This window comes from Echiichthys vipera (genome assembly GCF_963691815.1).
Source record: "Echiichthys vipera genome assembly, chromosome: 4".
NCBI classification, from domain to species: Eukaryota; Metazoa; Chordata; class Actinopteri; order Perciformes; family Trachinidae; genus Echiichthys; species Echiichthys vipera.
The window spans coordinates 30,738,708-30,756,246 of NC_139829.1; the positions used below are offsets into that span (position 1 = coordinate 30,738,708).

General features: G+C 46.7%; 1 protein-coding gene across 1 annotated transcript; it reads left to right on the top strand.

The window, feature by feature from the left end:
• Positions 1-6,621: 6,621 nt before the first annotated feature.
• znf703 (zinc finger protein 703) lies at positions 6,622-9,904 on the top strand. The gene is made up of 2 exons (XM_083912756.1): positions 6,622-7,289; positions 7,854-9,904. Exons 1-2 carry the CDS (start codon positions 7,026-7,028, stop codon positions 9,321-9,323), a joined length of 1,734 nt encoding a protein of 577 aa, XP_083768882.1. The 5' UTR covers positions 6,622-7,025; the 3' UTR covers positions 9,324-9,904.
• The last annotated feature ends 7,635 nt before the right edge of the window (positions 9,905-17,539 follow it).

The following is a 17,539-nucleotide window of genomic DNA, read 5'->3' on the forward strand; positions in this document are numbered from 1 at the left end:
TTCATAAACTTCATTGCATGCCATGTTGCATCCAGCATCTTCTGTAACTGGCACACTATCAAGCAAAGCTGTAATAAATCTACAGAAGCTGTAATTATTACTACTGTAACAGAACAGAGTCGTTGCCCTTGCAGTTACAATGCTATTTTTTGTAGTCACCAGCAGTGTGAGTGTGTGTGTGTGTGTGTGTGTGTGTGTGTGTGTATGCGTGTGTGCTCGCGCGTGTGTGTGTGTGTGTGCGTGCGTGCGTGCTGCTGCTGCAGTCTGCTCCCAGTGTCTGCCGACACAGGATTAATCTCCCCAGCTGAGGCAGTAGCTAAGGTCAGCAAGGGAAATATTTCATAAGTGTCAGCTTGGCCCGTAGCCCTCAACGCAGAGTTCGAAATGAGAATGCACGGTCGCATAACAAACGGCCGTGTGTGACTTTGCGAGGCTCACGCGGAGCGCATGGGTGGGGGGGGGGGGGGGCATGATATATGGCAGTGCTTCACTTTCATGTATTCATCTGAGCCAGTGAATTACTGCCAGGGACAAGCAGGGTGCTTTGTCACCACAAGAACCCAGTTGAGACAAATATTTTAGCCACACGAGGTCTGTGTCTGGACTGCGTTTTCCATTACGGCCTGTGTTTTTTTAATTGCGGGAGAATTCATGAAAGTAATGCCCAACTTCTGCTTTAGCACGTTTAGTTCAAAACACTAAAGAAACACTGCACGGGTTGTTTTCCATTAGTCCTATAAAAGCTCTTATAAAGTGTCATTTCCCTGCGTTTTATCCTCTCACTGTTGCTCCTGCGGTGACCCAGGGTTGGCAAAGCACATGCAAAGAGATTGATGGCATGGGCGGGTTCGCTTCAATACCCGTTTGTTTGATGTGTCAAGTCTGAAAGGCGCTGATTTACTTACACATTGATAGGCTTTTAATTGAGCAATGCCATCCCTTGTCACTTCAAAGCCGCGGCAGCTGACATGACATGACTCGGCCTCTGCCTCACTGCGATGATTGACACGGCCGCTGAGCCCCGCCCGGCCCTTCATTCGTCATCATCCTCGGTTATGCTTGGCAGAAACTTTGTGGCTACTGCAACTTCCAGCAACTTCTCTTGTTTATCAGATCACGAATGCCAGGGAGAGTCGTTGTGAAAATGTGTTTATTTTGATTTCATGATAAAATAAGAGTAGTTTCAAAAGGCCCTTTTCACACATGCAGTGCAGATCTAAAACTATACATTACCTGGTTGTATGTGAGAACGCAAATGGCCGATTCAGTCAGAATGGGCATCAAACAGAGTCTACCCCCCTCAGCTCCCTGGTACAACAACTCTTTAATCTCCCTCGTGTGTTCATGAAGGGAGAGCAGGCGATCTCGAACCCATCAGCTATCAGTCTGACAACGATTTAGCCTCCGAAGGCAACAGCTAATTTTTCAGGCTTTCCGGTGTAGCCTGTGGATATCCGGGCCAAGTGTGACAGTCATTGTTTACGGCCCGATCAACAACTTGAGACGCGAGTTCTGGAGTTGAGGAAGGGCATCTCTATCAACAGATATCTGCAGATAAATGATAACAAAAATCGAATGAAAAGCTAAATCGTTGTCAGATAACAGACGATGGGTTCAATGATTGCATTTTGGCCGATGCGTTCACCTCATTTACCTGTATGCAACCAAAGCCTGCTCAAACGTAATTGGTAAATAATACTCTATACTCTATATTCCTATGCAGAATGTGTTTATAGAGATTTCCCCCCTCATGAACCAAACAGATTCAATAAGTGATGATGCATTTAGTACGGAGGATCTCCTGTTGTGTTCAAGAGTAACTCTGGACAATGTCTGGACCTGATTCTCCTGACACTGTCCGGGGTTCATCTGTGAAAACGACTGAAGACTGAAAGAACGACAGAATGTATGTTCTCAGCAGCCTCCTCCACAACAAAGGTTGGTGATGAAGACACAGAGACGGCGTCTCTGAGTGCAGGAAACGGCATTGACTCTAACAAGCATAGGAATGTGCTGGGAAGACTTTCTTCGCACGCCTTGTTGTTGCTCCTTCTACCAGATCTGTCACGGCTCCAGCTTGTGAATACCTTGATTGTGCTTCTATCAAAATGACCCCCCTCCGTCATCAGGCCAGTGGAAAAAAAAACATCTTTTGATGTCATCTGAAATTTCACACAACAATGTAGGACGATCTGATTTGAGGCAGACGCTGTCTGGCAGCGCAGGCCCGCTCTCCCTACACCTACCCCCCTCATGTATGTCCTCCTCCTTCTCCTCCTCCTCCTCCTCTCTCCGTGCTCTTGATAACTTCTCAGAGTGGAGGACAATAGCGTCTTTTGTTTCCAAATGTGGAGAGAGGACTTGAGGTTGCACGGATGTGGGCGGTGTGCAGCCTGCCAGCCTGTCTGCGAATGTGTTTCAGGTGTAGCGAGTACGACAGGGCAGAACGCTACGTGGTGTAGGTTTCGGAAATAAAAGTGCCAATCTGCGAGCAGCGAGAGAAGCCTATTATCCCTGTGTGATTATAATGCAGACAGATAGACGACAGGTAGGCAGAGTGGATAAGAGCGTTAGCTTGCGAGACGTGATGAGCTGACAAGAGAGACAATCTCCCTCCTAAACTGGAGAGATAAGGTTGTCAGCCGCAGCTCTGACTCTGACACACACACACACACACACACAGAGTCAGATAGATGATACTGTATAAGAATTACAAAAACACACACACTTTTAAGATGGCATCTTGCACAGCGCGGCCTGTCTGTTTGTGTGCACAGGATACATTTTCTCGTGTGAGCACATGCATCCTCGACTGTGAGAGGATTAGCATGTGTATGTCAAAGACAGAGGGAGAGGCAGCCACGGAGAGATAAACGAGGAAGTGTGAATACATTAAGTACACTGTGTAGATATTGTTTGTGGACCTTTCAGCTCAAGGAAATCCTTGTTTCAACATTATGTCCTGGCTGGAATGTTGCCTGCGAGGCTCTTTTTTAAGTGTTTGGGTCTAAATGCCATGTCTGCTACACCCCATGAAACTGTCTTAATCCACTTTTTTTCCTCTTGGTTTTATTACTGCTGGAGAAAACACTAGGGGTAGAGCAGAGCCCCAGCCTCAGGCCTCTATTCCCATTCCACACACCCCATAAGTCAGTCACAGATAATTAAATAGGAGTTATTTACACTCGTTTTCCCTCCTCTGCCTCTCTGGCGCTTTTATCATTTCTCTCTCCTTCTCTTTGTACAGTACTGCACGCAGCCAGACCTCGTCAAAGTCTGGCTGACACCAGTGAAGGCCTGCAGAAATATAATAACTTGAGAAGAAGAAAAAAAAGAAACATGACTCTTATGAGCTCACATCAATGTCAGCCCCTCATTAAACAATCACACGGAGCATCTACAAAATGCTAATCCCTGTGTGTGCCACAAAACACCTCAGCACTTCCAAACATGCAGCAAAAGACAAACGAGCAGATGAGGATTTGTTTGAGCCAGGTTGGAAGAATTCAGCTGCCTAATGTCAGCGTTATATATTTACTCTGGAGTCAGGCAAACAGCGGCTTTTCAACACGGGATGAATTAGGCCCCGGCACAGAACTATGGCGTCCATTACAGGCCTCAACGGCTCTATAAATCACAGGATCACAGGGGCATGTGGGGTCCGCTCCTCCTCACTCCTCCTCGCTCCTCCTCAGCCCCTATCAGCCCCCTCCTGGGGGTTTTGTTTGGCTGCTGTTCCAGCCAAACCCACTGCTTTGATACAGCCAAGGCATGGAAATGCCCCGAGGGCTAGCGGGACCTGGACATGCTGAGAAGCCTCTTTAACTGGAAAGCTGTCCTCTTAAAATATCCACAACAGGAAACAGCCATCAGTCATCAACACGCCAAAACAGCTGTTACCAGCCTACATCAAGGGGGCACATGAAAGGAGTTGCTCCCTGTTGTTTGAGCCCTCCCTTGTTTCATTCTCTCGCTGCCTTTGTCTGGCTTTTCCCAGTGCCCTCCTCCTTGGTCTCCTTTTGAACGCCCCCCCTTCCTTATGCAACTCCACCCACACTGACTTACCCACTCACCCTTTTAACAAGTGGATGACTGCGCGATAAACAAGAGTGCTATCGGAAACCTCACAACTTAACCGGGAGTCTGCGTTGTAAAGAAATGTCTGAAATCCTCCGTAAGCTCTCGGCGTTGGCTTTAAAGCTCACGGTGGGAAAGCAGTTGTTACACGTCACCTGTTTACGTGTCTCAGCCCGGGGTGACGACAGACTGTTTTAAACAAACAGACAGATTCAAAAGAAGATTGTACCGCACTTAGCCCGGCGGCGTGCACGTCTGCATTCATATATGCGTGGGTCTGTGCGGGTTATTGAAGCGTGAGTGGCAGTGTGTGGCTGGTGAGTGATGACTAAGCCTAATGATGACAGGTCAAACAGTGACGCTGTTGAGTGAGGCTGAAGTGACTTCATCCTCCTCACAATGCCTTTGCTCTCAGCTGCAGATAAAAGGCAGCAGTCATTAGAATCAAGGAGCAGGCTCCTGACAGTACGGTCCGATAAGGCCTAGGCCGACGTGCCAAACAAGTTCGCCTATTAAACCTGAGGAGAAAGGCTTGTTCTGGTTTTCCCAAACCAGTAATCGATGATCCATGACATCACATTAAACAGATTGAATGCAACAGTGTTGGGATATCTCGGATTATACTTCAGGTCAAGCCGTCAGACGCGTTCCAAACCGGGTTGGAAATCCCCTTAAAGCACAGCGTGTTGTTGACAGTGGAAAATGAAATTAAGTTACATGGCTCACTAATGTGGCAACCAGAAACTCCTCCGTCTTTTTGTTTTCTCTGGCTGTGGATACACTTGTCTTCTTGATGCGACTTCTGTCATCCGATCACGGCAGAACATTAAACCGACAAGTCTGTACGCTCAGAGGATCCAGTCAGCCTGACCTTATTCCAAGGTAGTCCTACTTGCATTGAGCTAAGATCCAGGTGAGGTCCGGACAGCAGTTTATCAAACGTTGGTCTCGTGTCATATCCCTGCCCAACAGGAGTTCCTCCTCCAAGCGAGAGCAAAGGAGAGAGGAGGAAAAAGCCGTTTGGGCAGAGACCTGCTGTCGTACATCACTGTGGTCACTGCGGTAGCTGTGCCACTCACTCGCCTCCGCTGCTCTCTCCTCTACAAATTGTACAGGACCTGCAATCATTACAAAATCAATGAAATATAAAGAAAAAGTGATGGCTCTGTAGTGCACCGAGTGCCGTTTTGGGTGCACCTATCGCATGGGAGTAACGTTATAAGTGTGCGGAAATATATCTGTTTTCACAGCATCATTAAACCTGTTTAAGGACTGGTACAAAAAAACATTGTCGTCTGTATGTTTAGCTCATATCGCCATGACAACACTGAGGGGGGTGCATTTTTTGCACCAGGCTACTTTTTATTTTATTGGAGGTTAAAGTTCTGAATAATTAGGGGCGTGGCCTCTTGAGTGACAGCTAGCCTCTGGTCCTCACTTCTCCTCGGAGGTAAACGTCAGCCAGATGGACGTATCTCCCTCCCCTCAACGTCACATACATGCCCTTTTTTGGTGAGAGGAAATGAGGCGGAGTCAAAGTCTGACAAGATGGCGACTCCCATAGGCGAGGTCGATTGGATCAAGTTGAGAGAACGGACCCCGGCGGGTGTGCTACGTCCATTTTTTATACAGTCTATGGTGAGGGGTAAATGTATGCAGACAAAGACTCCACTTTTCAGAGATCTGGAGCATCTTAAAAGTGTCATTAAAGAAATACAAGTGTAACCACAGCATCTGTAATACTTGTACATAAATATGTTAAAGACCGGCAACACAGAAACTGAGGATGTCATTCACCGCCCCAGCCAAATACATGAAAACGTAATTATGTTATTTAGCTTTAATCTGGAAGAAATGTAATCAAGTCCAGTAGCAGGCTCGGTGTAGTTGCTATAATACAATAAAGTCATTAACATACCAGAAATGTTCAGACACCAGGTTATTATTTTGAATCTCAAAACAGGGCGGATACACGCGGTTCATTCCTTACTGTGAAATAAGTGAAATTCCAGCGTAAAATCATCCGAGGGTCTTTTTCGGCAAAGGACTTTGTGTAAGGACTCTTCCGGTGCTACTGCAGAGGTTTGGTGTTATTCTGAGCAATATTAGTGGTTAAAAAATGCTGTTTTAATGCACTCATCATACGTCCCCGAGCTAATCACTGTTAGCAACTGTTAACGACTCTCCTGGATTTCTCCGTTAATAGTTGTTACACAAGTAAAATTGTCTAAATGGACAATATAATGAGTGTATTTGCTGAAAAAAGACCCTGGGATGATTTTAACTTAGTTTCGCACAGTCCATAAGTCAGATCTGCGTCACAGTATTCATATTTGGCATGTGCAGTTTGCATGTGGCTTATGGAGGTCACAGATTTTCACCCGTGCATTACAGCCTGGGCGCGAGGGTGAGGCCAGAAGACAAGCCGCGCCTTCTCCCAGCGTCCCGCCCCTGCTTACGAAGGCGGGCACTTGTGATTGGACGGCGGCGTATTGCTTTGAAATCCCTCCCCTCTTGTCGTTAGTATGTGGAAGAAGTGAGATGCCGTGAGACTGCTGCAGAGGACCAGAGATACACGCGCCGGAGGACCGTCACGCACCGACCTCTGCGGGGATATTCCTTCACTTGCGCTCCGTATTTTGATCAGCAGTGACTACTTATGGTGTTTTGCTTTTGATCCTTATTTTTCAACCCCGGATCAAGGATTATTTAGGACTAATTAGGGAGTGATATTGAAGAGCCCGATAGAGGATGACATTTGGGCAATTTGTTCCTCTTTAGAGACAGCCTGGGTCCGATACAGAGGACGCGCACTGCGTACACGTCCTCCCGGATTACCGCACTCTCTCCTTTTTTTTCATTTATCACCATGAAACGCGCTGGTTAATGAATTTCAACCCTGTGTCCACTCGTTACGCGCCACCGTCCCTCCCAGAGCCCCGATCCAGATGAGAGATCCCCCCGGCGGAGCTGAACCGCTTTTACGCAGACACTTCCCGGAGCGCAGTGCCGCCGATAACAGCGGTGATCGACACCGGACCAGAGCGGAGAGCCCGTCCGTTCCCATATCCACTTTTTGTCCTCCAACGGACCCCTTTCGTCAGGCTAAGAGGCTTCCTATCCGGATCGTAAAGATGTTGACGGCGCACAGCGGCCACTTGCTGCACCCGGAGTATCTCCAGCCCCTCACATCCGCACCAGTCAGCATCGAAGTAAGTTCTTATAAAGAAATGACATTTTCTCCGACAGCTGTTAGCATCACCCAGTGCCGTGTTTCTTCCTAATGATCATCAGATAATATGAAGTCCGTGGCGGAGGTTTCTAGGATTGTTACTCTGACAAATAGTCCCACAGATGCGCCATTTGACGCACGGTGTTTTTTTGCGGGTTCTCAAGACACCAGAGTTGAGAATGCAACATTTCTGCAGATAGAAGAATATTTTTTAAAAGTCATATAACCTATTTATTATTTGGCGAATGTGTTACAATTCAGTAATCTTTTTCCAAATGTCTACGGGAGCTCTTTATTTATTTCTCACCCTTTCTTTCTTTCTTTCTTTCTTTTCTTTCTTCCACTTTGCATCCAGAAACTTCCTTTGTTCATATCCGATATAAATCCACAATTCAGTGTTGATTTGGACTTAAAATAGACAGGTCAAATATTATTTTACTGACTGCTTATGTAATTATAATAGAGTTGATTTGTATTGTGATGTTAAAATTAAATCAACAAAACCAGTTGATTCACCGTCTTGCTCTCTTTTTTCCCCTCTCAGCTGGATGCCAAGAAGAGTCCTTTGGCTCTGTTGGCCCAGACCTGCTCTCAAATTGGCAAACCAGACCCCCCCTCCTCTTCCAAGCTGGCCTCCCTCTCCTCAGGAAGCCTGGGAGACAAGGAATCGTCCAGATCTTCCAAGTCAGGAGAGCAGCACCAGTCCCTGGAGGACAAGTCCAGCTTCAAGCCTTACTCCAAGTCGTCAGGCGACTGTCGTAAGGATGTCCTGGTGACAAAGGGGCCTTCAGACAAAGCAGCATTCAGGGTGCCAAATGGAAGCTCCAGCAGCGGTGTTCCTTCATGTCCGTCCTTTCCTCCCCATTCCCAGTCACCCAGCTCCAGCCCTCCTCCCCTGCACACTCAGAGCCAGTCACACAGACATAGCCATTCCCCCTCCACGCAGCCCCCGTCACACTCCCAGGCCCAGCACATGGACAACAAACCTGGGGGCTCAGAGCAGTCCAGCTCAGACAATAACAGCAGTGCTGGAAAAAAAGACTCAGATGCAGCTAAGTCAGGGATGGATGGGGCTCAGTTAGCCAACTCCAGCCACGTACGGGCCAGCGCCAACTCCAGCAATGCCAGCTCTGCCAGCAGCCCTCGGCCGGAGAGCAAGGCCGACCCACAGGCCTCCTCACAGTCTGGCTTGGGCTCTGGCCACATTGCCCCCGTCTCCCCTTTTAAACCTGGACATTCTGTCTTCCCCTTGCCTCCTGCTTCCATGGGCTACCACGGCTCCATTGTGGGAGCCTATGCTGGCTACCCCTCCCAGTTAGGGTTAGGACTACCGGGGAAGCATCCCAGCTCCAGCCCGCTCACTGGAGCTTCACCTCCGTCCCTGATGCAGGGCTTATGTCGGGACCCGTATTGTCTGACTTACCCCAACGCACCCCACCTTGGAGGAAGTAACTGCTCCACCTGCGTCCACGATCCCTCCAGCCTCAAGTCTGGTTTCCCCCTGGTTTACCCCTCCCACCACCTCCATTCCCTGCACCCCGGCTCCTTGTCTTCCAGCTCTGCGCCCTCCCTGTCCCACCCCCTCTACACCTACGGTTTCATGCTCCCCAATGAACCGCTGCCTCACGCCTGTAACTGGGTGTCTGTCGGAGGTCCCTGTGACAAGCGTTTCGCTACGTCAGAGGAGCTACTAGCCCACTTGCGTACCCACACAGCCCTGCCTGGGATGGTGGACAGTAAGCTGTTGTCGGCCTACCCTTCATCGGTTTCATCGTCAGCGTCTTGCCATCTCCACATGCCCCCACACAGCAGCCCAGGTTCCATGCCCGGTTCCTTCTCCTTCAGAGGCTCTCCTGGTTTGAGCCTGGCTCGCTACCACCCCTACAGCAAATCCCACCTGCCCGGAGCACCAGGACTCACTATGTCATCCCTCCCCGCCTCCTCAGCATATTACTCCCCCTATGCCCTCTACAGTCAGAGACTGGGCTCAGCCTCAGCTCTTGGATACCAGTGATATCTGAAATAGTGATGACGCCCACAGACTGCTGGCACCAGCTTGGACTCTCCAGAGCGGCCCTGAAGATGGATTCTTAAGATTGGGGTCATCACCAGTGCAAGGCATCGTGCCTGATGGCCTGCCTGCCAGGAATACCACCTGTTAGCCTCAGGATTGTGACTGGCGCAAGGGCACAAACTCCTGTGATGGATTGTCCGCAGAACCGACAGACTTTCGTGATTAAAGTTGGCGGGACACAGAGCTTGAAAATGATGGAATTGTGGGATTATTACAACAGTCTTGATTTTGGTTTTTGTTTAGTTTTTCTCTATATCTGTCTCCCAGAACTGAAAGTCTGTATTTATTTTTCACTCAAGCGCTTGGTTTTCAACTCTGGGGGGAAATTTTGCTGTCCAAATAAATTGTTCTGAAATATTCTAACAGAAAAAAAGAATGATTTAAGTATAGTACCATTATGCCTATCGTACACTCTAAAAATAAAAACCTTGCACCACGATGAAGATGGACTGTGAAGCTTTATTCTGGGGAGCTCTTTTTATCTCCCTTTTCCTCTCTGCTGTTGTTTTTTTCTGCATCCTACTCAGACTCTGGAGAATTGCATGTCCGTAAGAATGATCTTGAACGACGCCGTTATTTTTATTTGTAAATATGGAAAGATGTAATATTTTTTCAAGCTTTCTTTGGGTCAGCGAGTCGGGCTCACCGACGCAAATGGTACAAAGATAAGAAAAGAGGACATAAATAAAAACAATTAATGATGGCTGTGCTATCCAACCGACAGGAAAAGGTCTTATTTTGTTAAATAAATGATACATGATTGCATTTTACCCTGTTTTCCTCCTCACTGTTTGCTATATATAGCACCATGAAGTAGCTTTTTGTCACAAGCGTCAGAGGATGAAGTAGATCTTGCCGGACTGCTGCACTGCACTTATCTAGGTCTATCTATCATTATGGCCGCTACAGCCACACTATACAGTATGTGGCTATGTGTAATAATTCATGGCTCATATCAGTTGACAGTGCTGTCCCGAGGAGGGCAGGCCGGGTCACATTTGCCCTGTTAGCTAGTCTCTGAGGATTCCCTTCCTCCTCCTCTTTCCATCACCCACATTGCTTTTCTTGTTGTGAGTGCAGCTTTTAATTGCTGATTCTTGTTTGCGAGGCCTGAAAACCGCCTCCTCAGCAGAGTGGATGGCTGTGTGGAGTGGCCGCTGGGTCACTGGGACTTCAATAATGACCTGAGGGAGGTGTCGACCCGGGATCTCCTCACGGTCTGACGGATTGGTCTGCAACACAAAGGCTAGAGCTGACAATGGGAGGCGGTTAATAGAGAAATATTCATCAAAGTCCTGACATCTCCCCTGAGGAGAGCGGGCTCTCCTACAGCAACCAAAAACACAGCGGCCTCCGTCCGTCCTGATGTGAAGAGCCATTTTCTCGCCACCCTCTGCAGCGCTGTGGTTTCACTGAAGTCAGCATTCTCCGCTCGGAGCTGTTAGATACTAATTTGAGGGGAAGGAGTCGGTCTATCTTTAAAGCCGCTGCTCGGCCATTAAAGTGTTTCTGCCTCCATAATGTGTCTGTGTGTGTTTGTCGGAACAGGGTGTAGGTGGAACGGAGCGAAGAGGCTGCAGTCTCTGAGGCGGCTATTGACCCCGACTCCCAGACTCCTCTACTCTCGCGGTTCATTAGCACTCCAGACAGGGAAGAGGCGAGCACAGGTGTCACTTGACAGGACCATTAACAAAATGGATGACCCTCCCAAACCACAGTAAAGCCCCCACCACACCGGCAAGGTCACAGCGCCCTGATCACCGCTCCGGCTAGCTCCATGTGACAATACACGTATTTTTCTTTCTCAGAAACTGGAGCAATGCACTTCTCTGGAACAGGACACACTTACTTTCTTGTTGCTGCTTTTTTGATGGAGTTTATAAAGTAGTGCAGACAAAATAGGGCAAAGATATTCCTGTGTTATTGCTGCATTGCACATATGTGTTGAGTGCCACATATGTCGTTGTAACTTGCAGTTGTTTTCAGTAGAGATACACTGTATTGTGTTGCCCCCTAAAGTTGTGTTGGTGAAGTACAGGTGAAGTCTGTTTATGAAGGGCTGGTACTTTTTACCTTAACACAGGGTGAAACATAACATATCTACAGTGCTATCTGGCTTGGATGCCATTGTACAAGCCGTAGATAGAGGGTTGGTTACATTGGCTTGAATCTGAAGATGATTCACGCCGGAGGTCACGCAGAGGGGAGAACTCTCAATCTTGTCGGGGAGGTGGAATTAATTCTACTGTTGCCAGTTTACACTCGTTCATCAAATGCCTCACTGTTCTCCCTTTCCCTGCGCTCATCAATCTCCCCCATCTATCTTCCCCCCAACACACACACACACACACATTCTCGCAGCTGAGTCAACACCCACATACTCCATTTATGTCGCCTGTGTGAGTCTGTGTGTGTGTGTGTGTGTGTGTGTATTTGTATTTGTATTCAGCCCCAATCCTTTGTCCATGGTGACACATGTGAGGCTGAGTCCTGTCTTAAGTTATTTGTTATTTTGTCCCCAAAAATGTAGATTTTATGTTAAAACAGTGTGTAAAATCTTACAGTTTTAACATTTAAGTCCAATCTCTCTAAACAATTAATTGCAGCAACATTTCTGGAAACTTGAAAAATGTACAATTTGTGAAAAACAAGGACAATAATATTATTGTCTCAAAACACTTCTGAGCTACTGTCTGACTGACGGTGCAAGTGTTTCCAAAAAGAAACATCAAGCCGGGCACGAAAATACCAAATTACCATAATAAAGCTCTGAAGCTCAGGAGCGCTCCGCAGCCACATGTCCGTCTGTCCTCCACTCGGCCTGTTTTTAAATCAAACCTCCAAACACACTTTTATTCCTTGGCTCAGTAGGAGCGTTTCCTATTTGCATCCTCTTTTCCTTTCCTATTGGTCTTAACGCTTTTATTGTTTTAACGTCTGACTGTACAGCACTTTGGTCGGCTTTGTTGTTTTTAAATGGGCTTCGTAAATACCTTTGGGTTGCATTGGATAGTTATTCCCTATTGCATTGGCACTTATTATGTTATTCTGATGGTGTACGGTGCTATTTCACCTTCTTCAGAGGTTTTATTGAAATAAATAATCTACAAACGCAGCCGAAAGTGGCATTTCACTTTAGACATTCATTTTTTTGTTATTACTTTTAAGGGAAAGCACAAAACAAATGGTTTAACAGCACGATCTGACTTTTTCAGACCTGGTGCCGACACCTGGGCTTTGAGTACCAATCCAATACCTGTGTTTGATTAATAAGCTGTGAGCCTCACTGTGCTGAAGTGACTAGGTCATAGTTTTCTGTGTAAGGCAACATCAGCTGGACTTATTATAGATTGCTTTCTTAACTTTCTAATCTTGCAAATGAGCAGGAATTACAATTCAAGAGTAAACCCCATTAAATGCCTTAATAAAATGGTGGAAAAGCAGTGGTGTAGTGGAGGGGATACGCAGGTATACGGAATATACCCACCTCTAATTCAGCCAAAAAAAGCCAAAAGGACACTGAAATATACAGGAGTATAGTATCTTTTACTCAAAATAATCCTTGTGTTGTGCTGGACATATTATTTTTGAAAGACACAATAATACAAGAATGTAAGTTTACCCACTCCCTTCATGGTTAACAACTCATCTACCTAGCAGTGCACCCATCTCATGAACTACCACTACTCCACTGTTGAAAGGGAAACAATGGTACTAATGTAGATAGTGTATGAATATAGAATTTAATCTAATAAATCTGCTCCTTTGTCACCGATTCCCGATCCAGCAATTTGGGTCGGTAGCTCCACGACGTCCAATATCAGCATCGGATCAGTGCTAAAATCTAAAAATAAGTTCTTCTCAACTTACACACCTTGTGTCAAAAATAACTTCTGTCACTGTATCAGAAAATATCATTATTCTCTTTCACTGTCTTACACTTTCCCCCAGAGAGTTAGATGAGGGGGTTGACACCTCTCTCATTTAAAGCTACAGCCAGAAGCCCATTAGCTTAGCTTAGCTTAGCTTAGCTTAGCATAAAGACAGGAAAAAGGGGAAAACAGTTAGCCTGACTCTGTCCAGACCTAACAAAATCCACCCTCCAGCAGCTTTAAAGCTCACTAATGAACGTGTTTGTGTTTGTTATATGAACCGCAACACGTCAAGAATGCGATCAAGCCTATTTCCCAAAGTGCTGCATCGTTCCATAAGGTGTAGAAGGACGCACGGTGGGAGTCGTGGAGAAGTCTGTCAGGTGGTGGCAAAAGTAACAATAGCAATGGTATCAAAATGGTTGTAGCAATGAAAGAAAGAGTAGTAGTATGAGTAGAGATAGTGACGGTGACGGTGATGGTGATGGTGATGGTGATGGTGATGGAGGGGACTAATATTTTCCCCTCTGTGCGTCAGTACAGCGACGGTGCAGAGTGCCACTGTGAGGTCCTGAGCAGCCGGCTGACAGGCCCGGTGATTAATGACGACAGGGTGTGGAGCTGCTCTTCAATTAGACGCCAGCTCTACCCCGGCTCACCATCCCCGCTGACAGCTAGGACTGAGAGAGGGAGAGAGAGCAGGGTACTCAGTCTTTCTCTCTTTCTCTCTCTCTCTGTGTCTCCAGAACAAAACATTAACCTCAACTCCATGACTACCACCTCTGTGTTTAACATCAGGACACAATACAGAGCCCTCGGCATCCAACAGTGACCGCAGTGTTAAAGCAACCCAGATGGCGTGAACACATCCCTCATCGGGGCCTGTCACACAATCTCTGCTTTATTTCTCCACATAAACTCTGTGACTGACCGTGTTACATGCCTGCTTCGACTCCTCTTCTCATTCACGCCCGCAGTCAGCCATGCTGTAATGCTCGCTGTGAAAACAATAACAGCCGCATTTAAGCCTTCCAGGTTGTTTAGCAGGTTGTGCGCCGGTTTGGAGTAGCTGCCTCTCAAGACTCTGTCCTCTTGAACAAAGGAACAAGACGATATTTAGAGTTTACCCACCGTTTCATTAGTGCGCAGACTTGTTCCAGCGTTTGGTTCTGCAAACTTGCCAGTGTTACTCTAAAATGCTCGTTTACTGCTTCCTGTCAGGGGTGGAATTAAATGATTTTGAAAGGTGACCCCGTGCTAGAAAGATGAACTTATTAGCGAGCCAGTTCTGAACATGAGGCACAATGATTCATGCTTTGTTGTCCTCTAATTTGGATTGTCCTGGAAAATTGCAAGTAAAAAGCCGTCAAGTTTGACGTACCAGGTTTGACGCTTTCTGACAAATCCCTGAATGCGTCATAATTGTTCCGCATCAAAGGTTAGAAATCACCTTTGAACTTACCACATCAATTATATCCCGATAATCACACTGTTATTATGTGATTATGAAAAATTACAGCCATTTTAAAAGCAAGGGTGGTGAGTGTTTACTGGCTGACAGAACAAAACACCGTGAGAAATAAGAGGTAGACACGGCCGATGTGAACATTTCACGTCAAGATGATCGTGGCCAAAATGACTGCGTCGTCATCGCCCCGTCGTTCTTTAATTTGGAATCCAGAATATTTCCACACTTCCGATTTTACTTTCTTTGTGGGGATTCAAGGACAAGTCGAGCCTTCAGCCACGGCGACAGGCTTATGGCTCATCTACGCTCTACGTTAGATACGCATACGGATACGGACGAAGCCTTCTGGCTGTACTCTGGGTACAGTTCATTCGTATTTCCAAACATATCCTTCAAGCATGCGGTTTGTACCGATACGGTCCAAACATTGCCAGACATTGTGGGGGCAGTGTTGGACATTGTGCACAAAAAGTGCCATGTATAGAAGAAGCGAGCAAAAGACAAAAGACATACATCCTGAAATACATGTGAAATACTGAAAGTGATGTTCGTCATCAATTTCTCTCATCTGTAAAACCAATGTCTGGAATTCTCCGTCCACACTCTGGGATGTCTCTAGTGTCTCACAGACCACCGCCATCTACAACGCTGCCCGCCATTTTGCCTCCTTCTCAACACACGCAGGATCATTATCTCCTCCATTGTCACCATGTTTGTTGTTGTCAAACTTTATTGGAGTAACTCTTGAATCTGAATGACGCCCTCCAGAGGATGTTTTGCTCAACGTCCATTTAAACCTGGTTCCAACGTAAAGGACGCATGAAAGAATGAGGGCAGTGACGATTAGAACGAAAATGAACGAAAATGAGCTTGTTGTTTGCTTGTTTGCTTGTTTTTGAAGGACTGCAAAGATGTGGGCTCCCCGATGTTCATTCATTCATCTTCAACCACTTGTCCCTGTCGGGGTCATGGGGGGCTGGAGCCGATCCCAGCTGACATCGGGCGTGAGGCGGGGTCCACCCTGGACAGGACGCCAGTCTATCACAGGACACATAGAGACGAACAGAGACAGACAACCATTCACACCTACGGGTGATTTAGAGTCATCAATGAACCCAACACCTGCACGTCTTTGGACTGTGGGAGGAAACCGGAGAACCCGGAGAAAACCCACGCAGACACGGGGAGAACATGCAAACTCCACACAGAAGGGCCCCAGCCGGGATTCACCTTTCTGTGAGGCGACAGTGCTAACCACCACATCACCATGTCGCCCCAGCTCCCTGATGTGGCAATTCAAAATAACTCAATATACTTGGCGTGTTTTTTCTCTCTTAGTGTTCCACCTAGGTCTGCGCTACTGTGCTGTGATTGGCTGGTACCAACACTAACAATGACCTCTTTGCCTTAACCTTAACATCGACGATAGAGCGTTATCAGTCCTCTTATCTGACCCTACAGCAAGAAATTGGTCAAAGTATCACTAAATATAGAATTTTACCAAATTAACTAATGCTATATTTTCTGTTCTCATTCCTGTTCGCTTCGGGGACATCTTAACATAATTTCCTAACTTACAAATTAGACTGAGCAGACCATGAGCCACTATATTCTGTAGTCACAAGTCTTTATTTTGACTAGTCATCCTTCAGAAGTCCATTTCTGTGGTTATTACAGCGATTACTGTAAAAAACAACTACGATTTCCTTTCACCTGTTGTGTCAGGGCCTTAACACATCAGTGTGCCATTTAATTCAAAATGATTGTATAATTCATTCAGTCATTTATTGATGTTAACAAAAAAGAGGCCGTCAGCTCAGCTGCAGTTTGAGAGATAGAGAAATAGTGCTTTTGATTTCATTTGCAGCCAGCCCTGACCTTGGCAAACCTCACTTGGCCTCGACATGGAAAGCTGCCCAGAGCTGCGGTCTCTCCAAAGTTCCAGTGGTGCGAGAGAGCTCCGTTAATAGACATACCACCCCTAACCACCAGTGGAGAAATGAACGTTTCAGTCACAGTACGGTGCACTGCTAATAGCACTTGGACCGCGTGTCCAGCTGGATTGCATTTGTTGCCGCTCTGGGAGATCGCCGGCGAAGATGTCACGAGCTCTCGACGATGAACGTGTCTTGGCGGGGAGAGAGGGGCAGCACTGATGGTCATGAGTCTTGCTGTGATTGGCAACTTGTTTTTTTCTTACACTTTAGGATGGCCTGTGGTCATAATGTACTCACTTTAAGCATCACGGGCGTTATGTCTGCTTTATGTCTCCCCTGGATGGGCATCCAGACCCAGAGGCTACCATTATGGCAATTACACTCACCTCATTCGCAACATACTTAGATATATTTCAGCTGCTTCACTTTCCTGACAGGACTATTGAGCCACATTACGGCGGTCTCTATCCTTCTGGAGAAGCAGAGAAACAGGAACGGTGACTGAAAAGGAGGATGAGATGCAACAAAGGTGCCCACTGAGCACGCAGAAACCCCTAAACCTATATGTGAGTGTGTGTGTGGTAGATTTAGTGTGGATTGAAGTGAAGATCACACGTTTTCCCTTAACACACATGAGATGAATGGTCACCATTCTTCTGTCTGTGTGTCACCACCACTCAGCTGTGTGGCACTCAGACATAGTTGTCTCACAACTGTTCCAACAGATACATCATGCGTCGTGCCAACACATTGTTGCAGCCCAACCCTAAACACACTTGCTATGCATTACACATTTGTATACATTACACATTCACTCAATACTAGGCCTACATGTGAGCTCTCAGCCTGTGTAATGGTGCATTAAAGCTATGAATAATT